This window comes from Bos grunniens, chromosome 6 (genome assembly GCF_055505025.1).
Source record: "Bos grunniens cultivar Pamir isolate PY7600 chromosome 6, Bosgru_T2T1.0, whole genome shotgun sequence".
Lineage (NCBI taxonomy): Eukaryota > Metazoa > Chordata > Mammalia > Artiodactyla > Bovidae > Bos > Bos grunniens.
The window spans coordinates 91,654,954-91,677,234 of record NC_141170.1 but is presented as its reverse complement, the minus strand read 5'-3'; the positions used below and the strand labels follow the sequence as shown (position 1 = coordinate 91,677,234).

Genomic DNA, 22,281 nt, shown 5'->3' with positions numbered 1-22,281 from the left:
TTGTAAGAAACAGATCGATCCTCAAATCTCTCTCCCACTCTATATAGTCTGGTAGAAGGAAAGACTGGGAATCTTAAAATGTCATTCATATACTTTAATTTTTCTCTTTATTCTGGGCTTATATTAGAAAACATATTAAAATGTTAAATATATAATTTGAGAAAAATGGAAATTTCCACTTGGAAAATTAGGCATATAAAATAAATTTAGAGAAAAAGTAAATATCCATTTATAAACCTAAGTACAGTGCATTTACCATTCTGATATATTTCATCTAATGGGGTAAAAAATATTCTCAGCTAACTAGAAAATTGTTATTTTAAAAATAATCAAGAAAATAAAGCTATTATTTGTCAATCAGTGAATTTAATATACAAATTAAAAGGGGGAATAGTCATGTACTAAAAAAAAGAAAAAAGAGAGTGGGTAGGATAGATGGATAAATATTCACTGAACCTGGAGACTACTAGCCTTCTTCTCTCAGCTTATTTTGAGAAGGTTAGCATCTAAGATTCTAATCTCCAACAGGAAAATAAAAGAGGCTTCTCTGAGGAACAAAACAATCCAAACAAAAAAGCAAAAACACAAGCAATGTGTAAGGGTACTGACTTCAAAGTTCTGCTAATGAAATGTCTGAACCATCATCTTGGACACAAGATTAGGTTGACAAGTCCCAACTATGCCCAGAGAACTTCTAATCAACTTTTAATGGCCTAAGTAGAGGGACAGAAATGAATGGACAAGAGATCAATGACATATGAGTCCTTAGTCTTTGATAAGATAAAGGCAGGAAAGAAAAGAAAAATCTTTGAGGACACACAGATCTTTCAAGGAGAAGAAAATTTTAAATAACCCAATATTAACGGTTTTGAGACAACACACTGCCCAAAACATGAGAGCAGTTAGTGAACTTCTATTTTGTAAGGAGTGCTTTTGAGGACTGAGTGCTGTTACCTAAAATAAATAATGTGCTTTTTCTTTAGTTCTTTCTCCCAAACAGTCCTCACTTTTTGACCTCTTCTCCAATTCAGGTTAGAGCATATAAAATTACCAATTTTGTAGGTCAACAATGGTTAAATATTGGCGATTTCATATGGCTTGACCTAGTATTCTTCTTCCTGTGTATACTGTACACTCTATCAGCCAGACCATTCACCTTGCCTTTTAAAAAAATAAATTATACTTTTTAGAACAGGTGTAGGTTTATAGAAAAATTGTGCTGAAAGTCCTGAGTTCCTGTATACTCTCCCCTGACATACACAGTTTTTGCCAATATTAATATCTTACATATGTGTACATTTATTATAACTGACAAACCAATATTAATATGTTATTATTACTTAAAGTTCACAGTTCACATCATTTTCATTTTTTTATATTGTACAATTCTATGGTTTTTCCAAAATGAGTAACTCTACAGAATAATTTCACTGCGTTTACAAAGCCCTCTGCTCCATGTATTCATTCTTCCCTCTTTGAGCTCCTGGCAATCATTGATCTTTTTACTGTGCATGTAGTTCTGCCTTTTCAACAATGTCATATAGTTTGAGTTACACAGTATGTAGCTTTTCACACCGACTTCTTTCACCTTATAACATGCATGTGAGATTCCTCCACTTCTTTACATGGCCTGATAGCTTATTTCTTTTTGTTGCTAAATAATATTTCATCTTTACTATATGAATGTAATATAGTTTATCCATCACCACAGAAAGACATCTTGGTTACATCTTTTGACTCTTTTGGCTAATAGGAATCAAGTTGCTGTAAACATTTGTGTATTAGTTTTTCTGTAGATAAAAGTTTTCAGCTCTTTTGGGTAAATAGATGTGAGATTTCTGGATCATAAGAAATAAGACAAGAATATATTTACTTTTGAGTAAATATATTTAGAAGTCAAGCCTGACTTCTCAAGTGGCTTTACCATTCTTCATTTCCATTAGCAATGAATAAATGTCTATTGCTACACATTCTCACCAGCATTTGGTAGATTTTAGTCATACTAACAGGTATGTCATGGTATCTCATTTTAATTTGCAATTCCCTAGAATTGATGCTTTTGAACTGTGGTGTTGGAGAAGACTCCTGAGAGTCCCTTGGACTACAAGGAGATCCAATCAGTCCATTCTGAAGGAGCTCAGCCCTGGGATTTTTTTGGAAGGAATGATGCTGAAGCTGAAACTCCAGTACTTTGGCCACCTCACGCGAAGAGTTGCCTCATTGGAAAAGAGTCTGATGCTGGGAGGGATTGGGGGCAGGAGGAGAAGGGGATGACAGAGGATGAGATGGCTGGATGGCATCACTGACTCGATGGACATGAGTCTGAGTGAACTCCGGGAGTTGGTGATGGACAGGGAGGCCTGGCGTGCTGCGATTCAAGGGGTCGCAAAGAGTCGGACACGACTGAGCGACTGAACTGAACTGAAGTGACCTATAATTTTGAACATCTTTTCATATGCTTAATTTCCATCTCTGTCTCTTCTTTGGTTAAGTGTCCATTTGTATCTTTTTCCTATTTTATAATTCTTTTAAATTGGTGAGTTTCATTGTATGTTTTAAATAAAAGTCCTTATTTATTCGATACATGTTTTACAAATATTTTCTGTCACATCTTTTCATCCTCCTAACAGTATTATCATACAGTAGATATTTTTAGTTTTTAAATGGATTGTGCTATTGATATTATATCTAAAATCATTGCCAAATGCAAGTTTGCCTAGATTTTCTAGAGGTTATATAGTTTTGTGTTTAACATTGATGTCTATGTTCCATTTTTAATTAGTTTTTGTAAAAGGTATAAAGGCAGAGGAACCAGAGATCAAATTGCCAACATTGGCTGGTTCATGGAAAAAGCAAGAGAGTTCCAGAAAAATATCTATTTCTGCTTTATTGAGTATGCCAAAGCCTTTGACTGTGTGGATCACAATAAACTGTGGAAAATTCTGAAAGAGATGGGTGTACCAAACCACCTGATCTGCCTCTTAAAAAATCTGTATGCAGGTCAGGAAGCAACAGTTAGAACTGGACATGGAACAACAGACTGGTTCCAAATAGGAAAAGGAGTACGTCAAGGCTGTATATTGTCACCCTGCTTTTTTAACTTATATGCAGAGTACATCATGAGAAACACTGGACTGGAAGAAGCACAAGCTGGAATGAAGATTGCCAGGAGAAATATCAATCACCTCAGATATGCAGATGACACCACCCTTATGGCAGAAAGTGAAGAGGAACTCAAAAGCCTCTTGATGAAAGTGAAAGTGGAGAGTGAAAAAGTTGGCTTAAAGCTCAACATTCAGAAAACAAAGATCATGGCATCTGGTCCCATCACTTCATGGGAAATAGATGGGGAAACAGTGGAAACAGTGTCAGACTTTCTTTTTGGGGGCTCCAAAATCACTGCAGATGGTGACTGCAGCCATGAAATTAAAAGATGCTTACTCCTTGGAAGGAAAGTTATGACCAACCTAGATAGTATATTGAAAAGCAGAGACATTACTTTGCCAACAAAGGTCCATCTAGTCAAGGCTATGGTTTTTCCTGTGGTCATGTATGGATGTGAGAGTTGGACTGTGAAGAAAGCTGAGCGCCGAAGAATTGATGCTTTTGAACTGTGGTGTTAAAGAAGACTTTTGAGAGTCCCTTGGACTGCAAGGAGATCCAACCAGTCCATTCTGAAGGAGCTCAGCCCTGGGATTTCTTTGGAAGGAATGATGCTAAAGCTGAAACTCCAGTATTTTGGCCACCTCATGCGACGAGTTGACTCATTGGAAAAGAGTCTGATGCTGGGAGGGATTGGGGGCAGGAGGAAAAGGGGACGACAGAGGATGAGATGGCTGGATGGCATCACTGACTCAATGGACGTGAGTCTGAGTGAACTCCGGGAGTTGGTGATGGACAGGGAGGCCTGGCGTGCTTCGATTCATGGGGTTGCAAAGAGTCGGACACGACTGAGTGACTGAACCGAACTGATAAAGTCTGTCTAGATTAAATTTTTTGAATATTAATGTCTATTTGTTTCAGAGTCATTTGTTGAAAAGAATATTTTTTCTCCACCTAATTACCTTTCCTCCTTTGCTAAAGATAATTAAACTATGCTTGTATGGAAGCATTTTCAGCCTATTCTGTTCCACTGATCTGTTTATTCTTTTGCCAATATCACATTGTCTTCATGACTAGCATTAGTCTTGATAACTATCATTAGTCTTGAAGCTGGGAGTGTTAGTCCTTCAACTTTGTTGTTCTTCAGTATTGTCTAGGTTATTATAGAATAATAATATTCCATAATATTGTCATTTTGCCTCTCTGTATAAACCTTAGGATCGGGTTTTCTATATCTACAAAATAGACTTCTAGGATTTTGATTGCAAATGCATTGAATCTATAGCCTTTTAGGTAAGAATTTTCATTTTACTAACATTGTCTTTGTTGTTGTTGTTCAGTCACTCAGTTGTGTCTGACTCTTTATGACCCCATGAACTGCAGCACACCAGGCTTTCCTGTCCTTCACTGTCTCCCAGAATTTGCTCAAACTCATGTCCATTGAGTTGATGATGCCACCCAGCTATCTTATCCTCTGTTACCCCCATCTCCTTCTACTTTCAATCTTTCCAAGCATCAGGGTCTTTTCCAATGAGTTAGCTCTTCCCAGCAGGTGGCCAAAGTATTGGAGCTTTAGTTTCAGCATTAGTCCTTGCAATGAATATTCAGGACTGATTTCCTTTAGGATGGACTGGTTGGATATCCTTGCAGTCCAAGGGACTCTCAAGAGTCTTCTCCAACACCACAGTTTGAAAGCATCAATTCTTTGGCATTCAGCCTTCTTTATGGTCCAGCTGACATCCATACATGACTACTGGAAAAACCATAGTTTTGACTACATGGACCTTTGTGAGCAAAGTGCTGTCTCTGCTTTTTAAAACACTGTCTATGTTTGTCATCACTCCAGTGTTCTTGCCTGGAGAATCCCAGGGACAGGGGAGCCTGGTGGGCTGCCGTCTCTGGGGTCGCACAGAGTCGGACACGACTGCAGCAACTTAGCAGCAGCAGCAGCATGTTTGTCATAGCTTTTCTTCCAAGAAGCAAGTGTCTTTTAATTTCATGCCTACAGTCACCATCTGCAGTGATTTTGGAGCCCAAGAAAATAAAGTCTGTCACTGTTTCCATTGTTTCCCCATCTGTTTGCCATGAAGTGAGGGGACTGGATGCCATGGTCTTTGTTTTTTGAATGTTGAGTTTTAAGCCAGCTTTTTCACTCTCCTCTTTCACTTTCTTCAAGAGGCTCTTCAGTTCCTCTTTGCTTTCTGGCTTTCGGGTGATGTCATCTGCATATCTGAGGCTATTGACATTTCTCTTGGCAGTCTTGATTCCAGCTTGTGCTTCAGCCTGGCATTTCACATGATGTCCTCTGCATATAAGTTAAATAAGCGACAATATACAGCCTTGAAGTACTCCTTTCCCAAATTTGAGCCAGTCTGTTCTTCCATGTCTGGTTATTTTGCTTGTTGACGTGTATACAGCTTTCTTCAGGAGGCAGGTAAGGTGGTGTGGTTTTCCCATACCTTTAAGAATTTTCCACAGTTTATTGTGATCCACACAATATTAGCTTGGGATATTTTTCCATTTATCTATATCAACTTTAATTTCTTTCATCAGAATTTTGTAGTTTTCCTTATATAAATCTTGTATATATTTGTTAGAGTTATACCTAAGTATTTCACATTTTTGAATACTAATGCAAATAGCAGTGTCTTTGATTTCTAATTCCAATAATTCATTCCTTGTATATAGTTAAGCAACTGACTTTTCATATAAATTTTATATCTTGTAGCCTTGCTATTAGTTGATTCTTTGAGATATTCTACATAGACAACTGTTTTATTTTCCTGAAAAGGGAATTTTGCTTCTTTTTCAATCAATATTCCTTTACTTGGTTGTCTTTTTACAGTACAATATTAAATAAGTATGGTAAGCAGGAACAGCTGTCTCTTGTTCCTGATTATAGGGAAAAAGCATATAGTTTTTCACAGTATTAGATTTAGGGGGGTTTGTAGATGTTTATCTGGAGAAGGCAATGGCACTCCACTCCAGTACTCCTGCCTGGAAAATCCCATGGATGGAGGAGCCTGGAAGGCTGCAGCCCTGGGGTCGCTGAGGGTTGGACACGACTGAGCGACTTCACTTTCACTTTTTCACTTTCATGCATTGGAGAAGGAACTTGCACCCCACTCCAGCGTTCTTGCCTGGAGAATCCCAGGGATGGGGGAGCCTGGTGGGCTGCAGTCCATGGGGTCGCTAAGAGTTGGACCCGACTGAAGCGACTTGGCAGCAGCAGTAGCAGTAGATGTTTATCAAGTTCAGAAGTTTCCTTTTTATTCCTAGTCCGCTGTGAGTTTTATCATCTATGGACTTCCCTGGTGGCTCAGATGGTAAAGAATCTGCCTGCAGTGGAGGATATCCAGATTTAATCCCTGGGTCAGGAAGATCCCCTGGAGTAAAGGAATGGCTACCCACTCCAGTATTTTTTGTCTAGAGAATTCGGTAGACAGAGGAGCCTGGCAGGCTTATAGTCCATGGGATTGCCGAGAGTCTGACATGACTGAAAGACTAACACTTTTTCACTTTTTATCATGAACAGTCTGGATTTTGTTAAATGCTTTTTCCACATCTGTTAATGTGACCTTATGATTTTTCTTCTGGTCAGATCTTATAAACATGTTAAAAACAGACATCCTTGCAATCACACTAGTGGTATTTACCAGACAGAATCTTTACCCTTGAAATGCTTTTATAACACTATGAACCTGATCTGTCAACAAGGCTGGTAATTATAAATAAGTCTAAAATTTATTAATTTATAAGGCGCAGCTCTCTTGAAAATGTCACTTAATCTGTGTAATTATGAAAATATAAAATGGAACTCTTTAGTGACTGAATTCCTTCCTTCTGAGTAAGTATTGTTTGTTGTGTATGCATCATTTAGAAACCCACATGTTTGTCTGGGCCAGGACCAGTGACAGGGAAGGTGGACTGACATAAATATGCTGATAATCAGGCTGTTTGATGTACCTCAGGTCACAAATTTCTTTTCCTCTGACCCAGGAGTATCATTGTTCTTGCCAGCATCATGAAATAGTAACAAGCTAACTAATTAACTTGTGAGTAAAATAAAATCCCAATCCATTGCATTTCTACTGCATCTGGTTGACTGGAGCTACTTAGTAGCTACCACTTAAAAAAATCATCTTCTCTCCAGTTTTCATAGTCCCCACCACTGTGGCTCATTTTCAGTTGCCTCTTTTTATAATTAAGTTTTTATTTTCTCTTTATAAAATTAATAGGCATTGTAGAATAGTGATTTGCTCTGAGGACTCAAACTATGACTCCTGTATTCAAGTTTAAATTTCCCCACATAAACCTGTATGTCTGTAGGCAAGCTACGTAAGCTTTCTGTTCTTCGGTTTCCCCATCTGATAATAATAGTGGAGAAAATAGTAATGCTTTCTTTATGTTAGTTTTGAAGATTCACTGACTTAGTTACTAACTAAATTCTGCTAATTTAGTTCACCAGGTTAATATGCTTAAAGTACTTAGAATTGTACTGGCCAGCTAGTAAATGTTAGTTGTTATTATTACAAACCATGCCTGTATTAAAAATGAGAAAGTAAAGGGGGGGATATTTAGTTCAAAATTTGAGAATAAGAAATTATTTGTGGAATTTTTCTGTGTGTTTATTCAAAGTATATTTGTATTGGAGAATCAACTTAGTAATATTCCAGGTAATTATTGCAAGCTGGAAACATAAGATTAGATGGTCATCCTTGTAATAATAATTTTTGTAATTTTTTAGTTTTATGGAAGTTTGCATTAGAACTTTAACTTTGGGCAGAAACTTATAGTATCTGAAGGTTAGATATGATCTCAACAAGGATGGAAGATCTTATAGAACGTTCTAAGCTTTCACAGTTCAGAGTACCTACAAATATTATCAGAACATCCATTAATAGTTAAATGATAAGAGGAATAGTAGCAATGCTCATTCACTTCAGATTTTAAAAACAGAAAAGGTAAATGTGATTTTATGTTTCTTCATGAATAAAAGGTTCTCAAGATGCTTTCCATCTGTCAGTTTATGATGATGATAGAGGTAGATTAATCATTAATTTTTTGAGGCTATAATATTGACTATCTTGGCCACATTCTTCTGTAAAATGACATATTTTTTGAAGTTTGAGCTCTTTTGGATGTCCAGTAGAGAGCTCACTATGATGTATATAACTTGTGAAATGTGATAAAATAAACTTTCTGCATTTAACCAATAGGAAAAAAATAGGGGTAACTAATAGGAAAGAGCCCATAAATCCATAAAGTAGAGAAATGTCTGCTTTATAATATTAGGAATTTGATCTTGAACATTTTCTATAATATTGTATAAGCAAGTGTTCTATTATTAGTGGCTATTTAGAAAAATACCATTTGACTCAAATGATTAATTCCATCATTGCTAAATTCTAATGAGACTATTAATGCCATCAGTACAGACTGGTTCCAAATCAGGAAAGGAGTACGTCAAGGCTGTATATTGTCACCGTGCTTATTTTAACTTATATGTAGAGTACATCATGAGAAATTCTGGGCTGGATAAAGCACAAGCTGGAATCAAGATTGCTAGGAGAAATGTCAATAACCTCAGATAAACAGATGACACCACCTTGATGTCAGAAAGCAAAGAACTAAAGAGCCTCTTGATGAAAGTGAAAGAGGAGAGTGAAAGAGTTGGCTTAAAACTCAACAGTCAGAAAACTAGGATCATGGCATCCTGTCCCATCACTTCATGGCAAAGAGATGGGGAAACAGTGGAAACAGTGATAGACTTTATTTTTGGGGGCTCCAAAATCCCTGCAAACGCTGACTGCAGCCATGAAATTAAAAGACACATGCTCCTTGGAAGAAAAGTTATGACCAACCTAGACAGCATATTAAAAAGCAGAGACATTGCCAACAAAGGTCTGTCTAGTTAAGGCTATGGTTTTTCCAGTAGTCTTGTATGGATTTTGATTTGAGTGAAGTCGCTCAGTCGTGTCCGACTCTTTGCGACCTCATGGACCTACCAGGCTCCGCGGTCCATGGGATTTTCCTGGCAAGAATACTGGAGTGGGCTGCCATTTCCTTCTCCAGGGGATCTTTGCAACCCAGGGATTGAACACGGGTCTCCTGCATTGCAGACAGATGCTTTACCATCTGAGCCACTAGGGAAGCCCTGTATGGATTTGAGAGTTGGAATATAAAGAAAGCTGAGCACTGAAGAATTGATGCTTTTGAACTGTAGTGTTGGAGAAGACTCTTGAGAGAGTCCCTTGGACAGCAAGGAGATCTAACCAGTCCATCCTAAAGGAAATAAGTCCTAAACATTCATTGGAAGGACTGTTGCTGAAGCTGAAACTCCACTACTTTGGGCACCTGATGCAAAGAACTGACTCATGTGAAAAGAGCCTGATGCTGGAAAGATTGAGGGCAGGAGGAGAAGGGGACAACAGAGGATGAGATGGTTGGATGGCATCACCAACTCAATGGACATGAGTTTGAGTAAACTCTGGGAGTTGGTGATGGACAGGGAGGCCTGGTGTGCTGCAGTCCATGGAGTCTCAAAGAGTCAGACACGACTGAGCTACTGAACTGAACAACCAGCCCTGTCTACAAATGCTAAGCTGGTAATGGTGCTACAGATTTCTAGGTGATTCTATTGTTATATCACAAAAAAGTGAAACAAGGTTTTAAACAGAGCAAATATGTTAAATAATGTTAGAGTAACTCTATCACAGAAATCTTTTTTGAATCTCATATAAGCCTGTTTCAACACCTATGTTAATTTTATTTTTTACTGAAGATGGTAACTAGTAAAGATCTGGCTTCTGATTTGACTTTTTTTAAGTTATGCCTTTTGTAAATTGCTGAATTGCTTACAGAGTCGGTTCCAGTTCTGTAGAAACTGAGTTAAAAGATGTGTGCTATCGAATTCCATAAAAGTAGTGACTTTCAAAATTAAATCCTAAACTTAGAATGTCAGTTTATGAACATATTGAGAACCTAGTGACATTAGTCACACTTAAAATTAAAGAAAACAAAATTTACTGTATTCTGTTTTTCTTTGGAAGGATGTATTTCTTTGGAAGGGATTTCTTTGGAAGGATGATGCTAAAGCTGAAACTCCAGTACTTTGGTGGTGTTGGAGAAGACTTCTGAGAGTCCCTTGGACTGCAAGGAGATCCAACCAGTCCATTCTGAAGGAGATCAGCCCTGGGATTTCTTTGGAAGGAATGATGCTAAAGCTGAAACTCCAGTACTTTGGCCACCTCATGTGAAGAGTTGACTCATTGCTAAAGACTCTGATGCTGGGAGGGATTGGGGGCAGGAAGAGAAGGGGACGACAGAGGATGAGATGGCTGGATGGCATCATTGACTCAATGGACGTGAGTCTGAGTGAACTCCGGGAGTTGGTGATGGACAGGGAGGCCTGGCGTGCTTCGATTCATGGGGTGCAAAGAGTCGGACGTGACTGAGCGACTGAACTGAACTGAACCTGGGTAAGCATTCTCAGTGTTTCTATTTGTTCCGCCTAACCACAGAAACTCAAGGCCATGAAGTCAGCAAACCAAGATTATCAAAAATGGAATATGTTGACTGGAACCAGAGGTCTTAAACAACCAGAGGACCGAAACAGACGGAGATAATATCATGAAATAACCAATCTCAACAAAACTGTATGTGGCAATGGTCACGTAAAGCCCCTCAAACTTTTCTTTAAATACACCTGCTTTCTCTTAGAAGGCAGGACAATAATTCTTAAGGTGTTTGTCTACTACCCTCCTCATTGGCAAATCAATAAAATTCTCTTTCCTTTATTTTCAAACACTTGGCCTCCTCATTCTCATTCAGCATCACGGACATGGACAGTTTCCAGTAACAATTTATCTGCTAATATATAGTAAAGAAACTAAGGAAAGATCCACTTAAGAGGAATAGTTAACACACAAACATTTTGAAATAATTTATATGCAAATACAATAGAATTCAAAATTAAGTACTTACTAATAGATTACACAGGCTTCCCAGGTGGCTCAGTGGTTAAGAATCCACCTGCCAAGCAGTAGACATGGGTTCAATCCCTTGGTTTGGAAGATTCCCCTGGGGAAGGAAATGGCAACCAACTCCAATATTCTTGGTTGGGAAATTCCATGAACAGAGAGAAGCCTGGTGGGCTACAGTCCATGAAGTCACAAAAGAGTTGGACACCACTTAGCGACTAAACAAAAACAGATTACACCTACAAAATTTCTTGTTTTTAAAATAGAGCCTACCAATGATAAAAAAAAAAAAAAGATTAAAATACAAGTATAAATAACATAATCAGCACTTACTATGGGCTAGCCAGCATACCTACTTTTTTCATAACACTTAAAATGTACAATTAAATAGATCCTATTAACAGCCCCATTTTAAATATGGGGAGTTTGGGGCTCAGTTTTCAAATTCTCTGGATATGAATGAAGGAGGAGGAGGTAAAAAAGTTAGTAGAGCTCCAATGTCTGTTTTATCAAAAAAGTTAACTCTTGATGATTAGACTATGCTACTCATAAGGCCCTCAACAACAAAATAACAAAACAACATTTCTTCCTTATGCTTTCCTAGCCTCCAAGACCATCTTGTACATGGCTAATACATACATAGTAACTGTAATCACAACTATATAGGGATTTGGCTTTAATGAATTTATCCCTGAAAGCTTCAATGACTTTAAGAATTTTAAAAAATCTATAGTATGTGATTCTTCCTCAAGCGTATACAGTATTACCCACTGTTAGGATGTTGGCATCTGCATCTCACTTAAAACAGGTGATTTTCTATTTGTCTCTCATATGCAGGAACATAGTAACTACTCTAATGGTATTTTCTGAACAAATGCAGACCCAAAGAGAAACCTATTAGTGCCAATGGAAGTAAAACCGAAGTGAAAAGGTCTAAGATAACAACCATTCTTAACGAGAAAATACAAGTTTTAGATAATGTGGAGAATGTTTAATTGAGCAGGGGTTTTGACCTCTGATATGAATAGGCTCATTTCATGTTCTATACAGAAATGAGGAAAGGAAACTTATTAGAATATTTCAGGACATGCTCTGCTGCTGCTGCTGCTACTGCTAAGTCGCTTCAGTCGTGTCCGACTGTGCAACCCCATAGATGGCAGCCCATGGGAGTTTCCATGAAGTGGGTTGCCATTGCCTTATCCCAGGACATGCTCTCATCAGTGCAAAAAACATTTATGGGAGAAATTGGATGCTATGGTAGGGATCAACGAAGCTTAATTTTATAACCATTTTAGTTGTCAACTATCTAGTTATGACCAACCTAGATAGCATATTGAAAAGCAGAGACATTACTTTGCCAACAAAGGTCTGTCTAGTCAAGGCTATGGTTTTTCCAGTGGTCATGTATGGATGTGAGAGTTGGACTGCGAAGAAAGCTGAGTGCTGAAGAATTGATGCTTTTGAACTGTGGTGTTGGAGAAGACTCTTGAGAGTCCCTTGGACTGCAAGGAGATCCAACCAGTCCATTCTGAAGGAGCTCAGCCTTGGATTTCTTTGGAAGGAATGATGCTAAAACTGAAACTCCAGTACTTTGGCCACCTCATGGGAAGAGTTGACTCATTGGAAAAGACTCTGATGCTGGGAGGGATTGGGGGCAGGAGGAGGAGGGGATGACAGAGGATGAGATGGCTGGATGGCATCACTGATTTGATGGATGTGAGTCTGAGTGAACTCCAGGAGTTGGTGACGGACAGGGAGGCCTGGCGTGCTGTGAATCATGGGGTCACAAATAATTGGACACAACTGAGCAACTGAGCTGAACTGAACTGAACTGAATGGTCTAGTGATTTTCCGTACTTTCTTCAATTTAAGTCTGAATTTGGCAATAAGGAGTTCATGATCTGAGCCACAGTCAGCTCCTTGTCTTGTTTTTGCTGACTTTATAGAGCTTCTCCATCTTTAGCTGCAAAGAATATAATCAATCTGATTTCAGTGTTGAGCATCTGGTGATGTCCATGTGTAGAGTGTACTCTTATATTTAGATTATGTGCTAAATATGTCTGATTAAGTGAAATTTGGGTATTTTTGAGGTATATCCTTCCTATAATATCTAGCATTTCCTCTTACTATTTTTTTCTCACTAAATGGTGATTAGTATGATTTTTCTTGATTCTTTAAGATATGTTTATTTACAGTTTTAATGAGAACTAAAATAACTTCCTGATCTTAGAAATACTTATTGGTAAGGAATCTGCTTGCCAGCACAGGAGACATAAGACACGCAGGTTTGATCCTGGATTGGGAAGATCCCCTGGAGGAGAGTCTGGCAGCCCACTCTAGAATCATTTCCTGGTGAATCCCATGGGCAGAGGAGCCTGGTGGGCTACAGTCCATAGGGTGACAAAGAGTCGGACAAGACTGAGGCGGCCTAGGAACCACATTCTCAGCTGTGTATGGAAGAAAACTCAAAATAGCTGTAGTAATTTCTTTCTCTTTCATGTAAGAGACAGGCAGTCTGGTGCTCTTACAGAGAATCCACAAAGTCACCAGGTACATGGGCTTCAACCAGCTTATCATTTAGCAGTCCTGGCCTGTGGCCTTTATCTTTCTGATTCAAAAGGGCTATCAGACATCACATCTTGTTCCATGTACCAGAGGGTGAGGGGAAGGGTGTCCCCTCTTCTCTTGAAGGAAATATCCCCCAAATTTGCTACAAGATGTTACTGTTGTAATTGGATAACAATTTTCTTTACAAAGCCAGTGGTTTAGATACATGGCTACATTCAGCTGTAAGGGGCCCAGCTAAAAATTAGGATATTAAAACCAATTAGCAGTCTCTGCTACACTATCTTTTGAAGAATACAGGTATGTCTCAGAGTGTTAAAAAAAAATACTATTAAATCTGGCTTTGTAAACTACAGTAAATTGGTCAGGCTATTACAACTTAGTCATCATCATTTTTTCATGATTAAATTGTTATGATAGCTATAATTGGTTCTGCATCATCTGCTAAGAAAATGGCAGCATTATTAAAAAAGCAGTGAATGCCGTGTCATACTACTCAACTTTTCAACACATCGAACCACTTTAGAGTTCCTTTCAAGCATTTTTACTGGGTCGGTAACAATATTGAGTTGCAAAGAGCCTGTTATGGCTTATGAACTATAGTACCTAAATATCCTTTAAGGCTATTGCTTTAGGACAGTATCCATATTGCCTAAAATGCTTAGGTAATTGGCTTTCAAGAAAAAGAACTGTACTTCATACTTTTAATTTTGGAAAAAAATGGAAAACTACCAATCTAAATTTGTTAAAGATTGAAATAAAAATGGCTAATTCAGAAAGTTGCTCGTATGAGTAATTCTCTTTTTTCAGAGTAGCACTACCTCTTCTTGTCTTCTGATGAAACTACTTACATATGAGACAAAAAACCATCAGAAAAATTTAAAAGTGCAAGTTTTTGTCTGCTCTGGTTATAAGGGAAACAAGTCATTTGCTTTACAATTTAAGAATATTGCATAGCAGTACAGCTAATGATTTAACTTTGATTAATTTAATAAGACATAGCATTTTAGAATTTGTGGAAACCTTTGAGAATACACCCTCCAAATGCCATCATTTTATGTTGAGGCACCATAATCTGCAAAGTTTAAGTGACTTTGCAAGGTCATGTTATTGAGTTAGTGGCAATGCTGAAATCAGGACTAAGGTTTTACTGCCTTTTAATCTAGTGCGTCCTGTCTCTGTTCCCTCCCTCCTTTCCTTCTCCTTTCCCTTCCATCCTTCCTCCCTCCCTCCTCTGCTTCCTATATTGCATTAGCATTAAAATATTTGTGTATCACACCAGGTTCATATATGAAAAGTATTATCAGGTCGTAACGGTTAGTTAGTGGCAGTACTGAGGTAAGCCTAAATATTTCTTTGCTCTAATCTAATGCACCCTGTTTCCACTAAGTATATTATCATCACTATTATATCAAGAATTTTGTTTTATCTAACATTTGAATTTCAGGATTTAGATCAAAATTATTAGAAATATAAATGTTTCAAGTGTGAGAATGAATAAATACCTGCTTTGGTTAGTCTCTTTTAATGTTATCAATAGAAATATAGTGCCTCACTGCTTAAAGCTGCTGCTGCTGCTGCTGCTAAGTCACTTCAGTCGTGTCCGACTCTGTGCAACCTCATAGACGGAAGCCCACCAGGCTTCCCCGTCCCTGGGATTCTCTAGGCAAGAACAATGGAGTGGGTTGCCATTTCTTTCTCCAGTGCGTGAAAGGGAAAAGTGAAAGTGAAGTCACTCAGTCGTGTCCGACTCTTAGCGACCCCATGGACTGCAGCCTACCAGGCTCCTCCATCCATGGGATTTTCCACTGTGTTAAAAGGAACTGACCATTTGAAGTTAGGGTAACTTGAATGTTCACTCATTCTATAACTCTGGATATGTTTAAAGGATTGGTTGCAGAGCATTCAGTACCATTCCTTCCATTATGCTATTCTGTTTTGAGGGTGAAAAACTGAGTCTAGGGTCCACAAAATTATATGTGAAATGAGCATACCCAAGTAAAATGTGATTATTGCTTTAGTAGTTTGAGCTATTTTGACCAATTTGCTGCTATATTATCACCTTCCCAAAATAACCAGCCGGAGTCTTACCTTCCTATGTTCTGAATTTTATGAATTACACTTTAAATTTTCAATATCCTTATAATAATATATTTCCTAAATTTCTGCTTCTGCCCCTTCTATTCCTCCTCCTCCTTTTTTCATTATCATCAGATTTAAAAAAAAATTTTGAACCTTTGTTACATGAATCCCCTGTTGCTATCTACAACTGGAGATACAACAAAGTAAGGCACTTTTGCTCTCAAAGAACTTCCAGTCTGGTTAGATGAACAGGACCTATCCTAGCAGAGACTAGTTAACATTTCACAAGTGGTATGAATGATAAGCATTAGAGAAGATCAAAAAAGGGAGAGATCATCAGTGAGTGGCTAAGTCCATTGATAGAAACTTCAGAGAGAAATATCCCTTATGGACTAGACTTAAACGATTTAATCAGAATATATTATAATATGCATACATTGTGCTAAACCCTTTGGGTCATTGTTAGATATCCTGTTGGATATTTTGAGTACATGTGTGATAAACTGCTTGACATGGGTAATTTATGATGAACTAAATCATCCTTTCAAGCAAATTCAAATTTAAAACACAAAATGAGAAATTTCATTCAGATGATATAAACTGATTACAAAAGTATATACTTAAAATATGTGTGTACATGTATTACAAAATGTCAGATGTGTTCTACACTGTGATAAAGAGATAGGATAGGATAGAAAAATCATGTATGTTTCTGCACTTTAATTATTTTCATAGTTAGTTATAGGAGCCTGCCAAGGTGAAAAGAAAAACAATATAAAACTTCATATTCTTAATTTAATCCTGGTAGAAAATATAACTGAAGCCAGAGGGTACAAGCCTCATTTGACAGTTTAATGAAGACTTTTGAAAGAATGCAAGACTCTTGGTGCTTTAAGACAAGCCCTGAGCAAATCATTACATCTGTTTAGATGAAAAAAGGAATTGATGAATATTTGTATAACAGTTACCAAAATATTTAAGTTAAATGTATGTTTATTTTTATTTAGTTTTCATAAATTTGAATTTTTCTTTAAATCTATCAGCTACAAAAGGCAAAGTAATATTGAATCATTTGTTTTTAAAGTCCCAAGGGCTGTTTACTTGTGACTGTGAAATTATTAAATATTTATTATAGAGGACTACATGTTAAAAAGTCTGTGTGAAATATCTGCCTTTTCATTTAAGATTGTAAATACGATTGTTCATTGGAAGCTGATTTTACCTACCATATTTGTAGTATCAACTATAAACGCACTGATATCTTTTCCTGTAACTTCCTTCTGTAAGCGGCTTCTGTTTGTTTCTTAGACGGAATGTATCAAGGACTTTTTCCCCTACAGGCTTATTTACAGTAGATCTAGTGATTCTAATTCGCTCATTTTTGAAAACATCACATGTACTAGTTTTTTTTTCCAAACATTAAGTTGTATTATACCCAGTACCTATTTTTGCTCAGGTTTAGAAACTGCTGCAAATATAGAGATAACAGGGAAAATTCAAAAAGGCATTGATTTCCTGGATTTAAACATAACATAGAACCCAGTAACTGGATGCCTCCCCTATCCCACTAACAGATTTTTAACATGAATTTTACAGTCTTTTGGTGTCTTCCACACACCATCATCAGATACCTTCCTATGACTAGAAAAGATGACTATAGCCTGCCAGGCTCCACTGTCCATGGAATTCTCCAGGCTGGAATACTGGAGTGGGTAACCATTCCCTTCTGCGGGGATATTCCAAACTCAAGGATCAAACCCAGGTCTCCAGCATTGCAGGCAGATTCTTTACTATCTGAGCCACCAGGGAACCTGTCTTCTTGCTCTAGGCAGTTCAAGTTCATACAGAACTCCTTAGGATAAACTCAGCTATGTTGTCTTGAGATCCACCCCTAAAATTCCTTTCCTTTAGCTCTATATATCCTGGAAGTACCTTACAGTGCCAGACACGTAGCTATCACAGCAGCAACAATACAAGTAGTAAAAATGATAATAATAGTGGTAGTGGTATTACTAAACTCAGGTCCAGATGCTGCTCAAAAATCAGTCCTTGAGAGGCAAGTGCCAGGAGGAATGGAAAAATTGCTTTAATCTGAAGGCCAGACGTCTGGGGAGAAGACAGATTCTTGTCCCAGACCAACTCTGAAGATTTTGCTCGGCCATGAAAGTTTTAAAGGGAAAAAGGAGAAACAATCTCACTCACTCAGGTAGGGAATCAGCCTGCTCCTTATTTCCCGCTGTGTCCAGATGTGTCAACTCCTTGTGATCTTTATTTAAAAGCTATCTTGTTCACAGTCTGTTCACAAGTTTACTGAAAGGGAAGCTGGGGAAAAGATGTTTGCTATTTAGTTGCTAAGTTGTATCCATCTCTTTGGGCTGCATAGGCTATAGCCCACCAGGCTCCTCTGTACATGGGATTTCACAGGCAAGAATATTGGATTGGGTTACCATTTCCTTCTCCAGGGGATAAGATCTAGTCATCTGTTAATTATTCATTTCTACTTTTTTGATCTTCGGAGAGAGTCAACAGGTTAGACATTTTGTAATCAAAAGATTTGAAAGTGTGCTTAGGCCAGAGATGAGTAGAGCATGGAGGTGGCTGGTTTAAAAGTTAGTTGTAATATATAGCTTTATTGCAATATACAGCTGAAGCTTCAATTCTTTGGCCACCTGACACGAAGAGCCAACTCACTGGAAAAGACCTTGATGCTGGGAATGATTGAAGACAGGAGGAGAAGGTGACAGCAGAGGATGAGATGGTTAAATAGCATCACCAACTCAATGGATATGAATTTGAGCCAACTCAGGAAGATAGTGGAAGACAGAGAAGCCTGATGTACTACAGCCCATGGGGTCACAAGGAGTCAGACATGACTTAGTGACTGAAGTACAACAACAACAAAGCTTTATTAAAGGCTTCCCTGGTGGCTCAGTGGTAAAGAACCCACCTGCCAATGCAGGAGACATGGGTTCGATCCCTGGGTTGTGAAGATCCCCTGGAGAAGGAAATAGCAACCCACTCCAGGATTCTTGCCTGGGAAATCCCATGGACAGAGGAGCCTGGAGGGCTACAGTCCAAAGGGTCGCAAAAGATTTGGACAGGACTTAGCAACTAAACAACAACAACAGCTTTATTAAAGTGACAAGACAAAAGGGATGGATATGCTGAGGGTAGTGTTTTGCAAAGAACTGCTTAAGGAAGTAGTACCAGTAGCAGTAATAGCTGCTGGATAGTTTTTTGTTTTTTTTTTATAAAAATATCTCTCACATTTTTTTTGTTTTGATTAAAAACATTCCATAATGTGTGTGCTGGTAATATGGGGTTCACAATAAAATGTACAAGGCTTGAGTGTCTAAGTTTATACATGTGTAGAATGTTTACTTATCATACACTGCTGCTGTTTTTATGATCCACACAAGATATTCAGTCCCATCACTTTTCAGTTACATTTCCTCTCTGAATGTGATGTGAACTAGAGGAACAAATTCAGCGAATGCGATGGCACCCCACTCCAGTACTCTTGCCTGAAAATCCCATGGACAGAGGAGCCTGGTAGGCTGCAGTCCATGGGGTCGCCAAGAGTCCGACACGACTGCGCGACTTCACTTTCACTTTTCAGTTTCATGCATTGGAGAAGGAAATGGCAACCCACTCCAGTGTTCTTGCCTGGAGAATCCCAGGGACCGGGGAGCCTGGTGGACTGGCGTCTATGGGGTCGCACAGAGTTGGACATGACTGAAGCGACTTAGCAGCAGCGGCAGCAGCAGCAGAGCAACAAATTAAATGAGATGTTATGAAATACTTGCCTTTCTAGTGCAATCCTTCGGTCCTTTTGTTGTCTCAATGGAGCCCATTTTCAGAGACGCTGAATAGAAGAGCTTGGGGTTTGGTATGTATTGTTTGGTCTTATTACAGTCATTAACCATAGTCAAGGTGCCTTTCAGGAAGAAAGGATGATGGATAGGTCGCATTCTCAGGATCGCGTTCACTGTCAGGGAGAACAAAAGCCAGGGAGGCGGGAAGCAGCGGAAGACAGAGCGCAGTGGTATACAGGCACGCCTTTTCCAGAGGAGGAGACGAATGTCCTCATTGCCGTGGCGCCCTGCATCTCCTTGGTCATTAGTGTGGCAGGCCTGTGATTGACGACATGACATGGGACCTGTTGTGGGGCTTCTCTCCCCTCCTGTGAAACTACTCCTGTGTCCTTTAAATAGTATATGGTTATCCAATGTGTCAGTGCACCTGCCTTCATATCTCAGTCTAAGCTATACTGGTAATGACAGAAAATCACACAACTTGTAACAGGGAAGGTGATATTAAAGTTTCATTGCTGTGCTAACTGCAGTTCTCAGCAGTGGTTTCTTATGTAATAATAGGCAAGGTTAAGAATAAATTTATCAGAATAAGAGAAAAGAGCATAAGGGCTCAGAGGAACGCTCTGTGGTCCACAGCTCATTGTTTTACTTATATGCTTTCTCTAGTTGCACTATTTAGATTAAAAAGGAGTCTCAGAGTTCTGTTTCAAGAAACGCTATAGTATATAAACTATCTGAATAATTATTTCAATACTTGAGCAAAATAACTTAATGAGCAAATCATGACTAAGCACCGATTCCTCTTTAATAATTGTTTGAAAATTATTGAATCTTTCAGGAACTGCTGGAAAATTATATTTTATTTAATTCTATATTTAGGCTTATTTTATTATTATTTATTAATTTTGTCCATGTGGGAGTGTCTTGAGAAAACCACTGGAACCACAGGGATGAAACATATCTAATGTTATGAAAACATGTTAAATATTTTTAAAATGAATTCTTAAGATTAGGACTGTAATTATGCATTGAAAGTGTTATCAACAATTTAAAGTAGTTTGTTTTTCTTGGTTGATAGGGTTTTATTTTTAATATTATAAAAGATCTTTTTCTCTTTAAGTTTTAGTAATATAGTGATTATAAAAATGTACTTTTCATAGCAGTTGTCTATAATGAGAAGCCTTCCACACATTGAGAATAAATTTAATTGGTTATATTAAATTTGGCTACTGCACATGTAGAGTTGCTTTACTATAACTATTTTAAAATGGATAACCTTCTTAGCATTATAATGACTTAAGCGTCCAAAAGAAAAATTACAATGAAAATTAAATAGAGCATTAGTGTTAATCAAGTCAAAACTACATTCTATCGGTATGTTTCTGATTTCTTTACTATGCTTCAGACTATACTCCCATATCTGATTCTATAAGGTTTTATCTTTCATTGCAGCATTATTAGTCACTTCCTTCAGACCTATATCTAGTTTTAAATACACTATACATAGACTGTAACCTATGCATCCTGGTGATTTTTTTTTTCTAATTTTATTTTATTTTTAAATTTAACATAATTGTATTAGTTTTGCCAAATATCAAAATGAATCTGCCATAGGTATACACGTGTTCCCCATCCTGAACCCTCCTCCCTCCTCCCTCCCCATACCATCCCTCTGGGTCGTCCCAGTGCACTAGCCCCAAGCATCCAGTATCGTGCATCGAACCTGGACTGGCAGCTCGTTTCTTACATGATATTTTACATGTTTCAATGCCATTCTCCCAAATCTTCCCACCCTCTCCCTCTCCCACAGAGTCCATAAGACTGTTCTATACATCAGTGTCTCTTTTGCTGTCTTGTACACTGGGTTATTGTTACCATCTTTCTTTTTTTTTTTTTTTTTTTTAATAACTGTGATCTAAGAGCCTTGAATGAATCTCTCCAAGATCCTTGATAATGAGGTGCGCCGGCGAGCCCGTGAACCCCTGAGAGTCCTTCTTCTTGCCGCCGCTGCCGCCACCCTGGGCGGCCTCGCAACCCACTGGGGTCTCCGGTTACCATCTTTCTAAATTCCATATATATGCGTTAGTATACTGTATTTATGTTTTTCCTTCTGGCTTACTTCACTCTGTATAATAGGCTCCAGTTTCATCCACCTCATTAGAACTGATTCAAATGTATTCTTTTTAATGGCTGAGTAATACTCCATTGTGTATATGTACCACTGCTTTCTTATTCATTCATCTGCTGATGGACATCTAGGTTGCTTCCATGTCCTGGCTATTATAAACAGTGCTGCAATGAACATTGGGGTACACGTGTCTCTTTCCCTTCTGGTTTCCTCAGTGTGTATGCCCAGCAGTGGGATTGCTGGATCATAAGGCAGTTCTATTTCCAGTTTTTTAAGGAATCTCCACACTGTTCTCCATAGTGGCTGTACTAGTTTGCATTCCCACCAACAGTGTAAGAGGGTTCCCTTTTCTCCACACCCTCTCCAGCATTTATTATTTGTAGACTTTTGGATCGCAGCCATTCTGACTGGTGTGAAATGGTACCTCATAGTGGGTTTGATTTGCATTTCTCTGATAATGAGTGATGTTGAGCATCTTTTCATGTGTTTGTTAGCCATCTGTATGTCTTCTTTGGAGAAATGTCTATTTAGTTCTTTGGCCCATTTTTTGATTGGGTCATTTATTTTTCTGGAGTTGAGCTGTAGGAGTTGCTTGTATATTTTTGAG

At 38.2% G+C, this 22,281-nt stretch overlaps 1 protein-coding gene across 18 annotated transcripts in view; it reads left to right on the top strand.

Annotated features, from left to right (window-relative positions):
• Positions 1 to 22,281, top strand: part of STPG2 (sperm tail PG-rich repeat containing 2) — a 630,294-nt gene that overhangs the window by 383,582 nt on the left and 224,431 nt on the right. For 9 of the 18 annotated variants that reach the window (XM_086406653.1, XM_086406673.1, XM_086406674.1 and 6 more), the window contains one exon: positions 10,155 to 10,909. The exons of 8 other annotated variants lie outside the window; for them this stretch is intronic. In XM_086406653.1, coding sequence (XP_086262779.1) covers positions 10,155 to 10,361 — 207 coding nt within the window. In that variant the 3' untranslated portion in view covers positions 10,362 to 10,909. Of the gene's footprint in view, positions 1 to 2,048; positions 2,582 to 10,154; positions 10,910 to 22,281 lie in introns of those variants that run through there. One more of the 18 variants, XM_086406664.1, reaches the window with a different exon arrangement.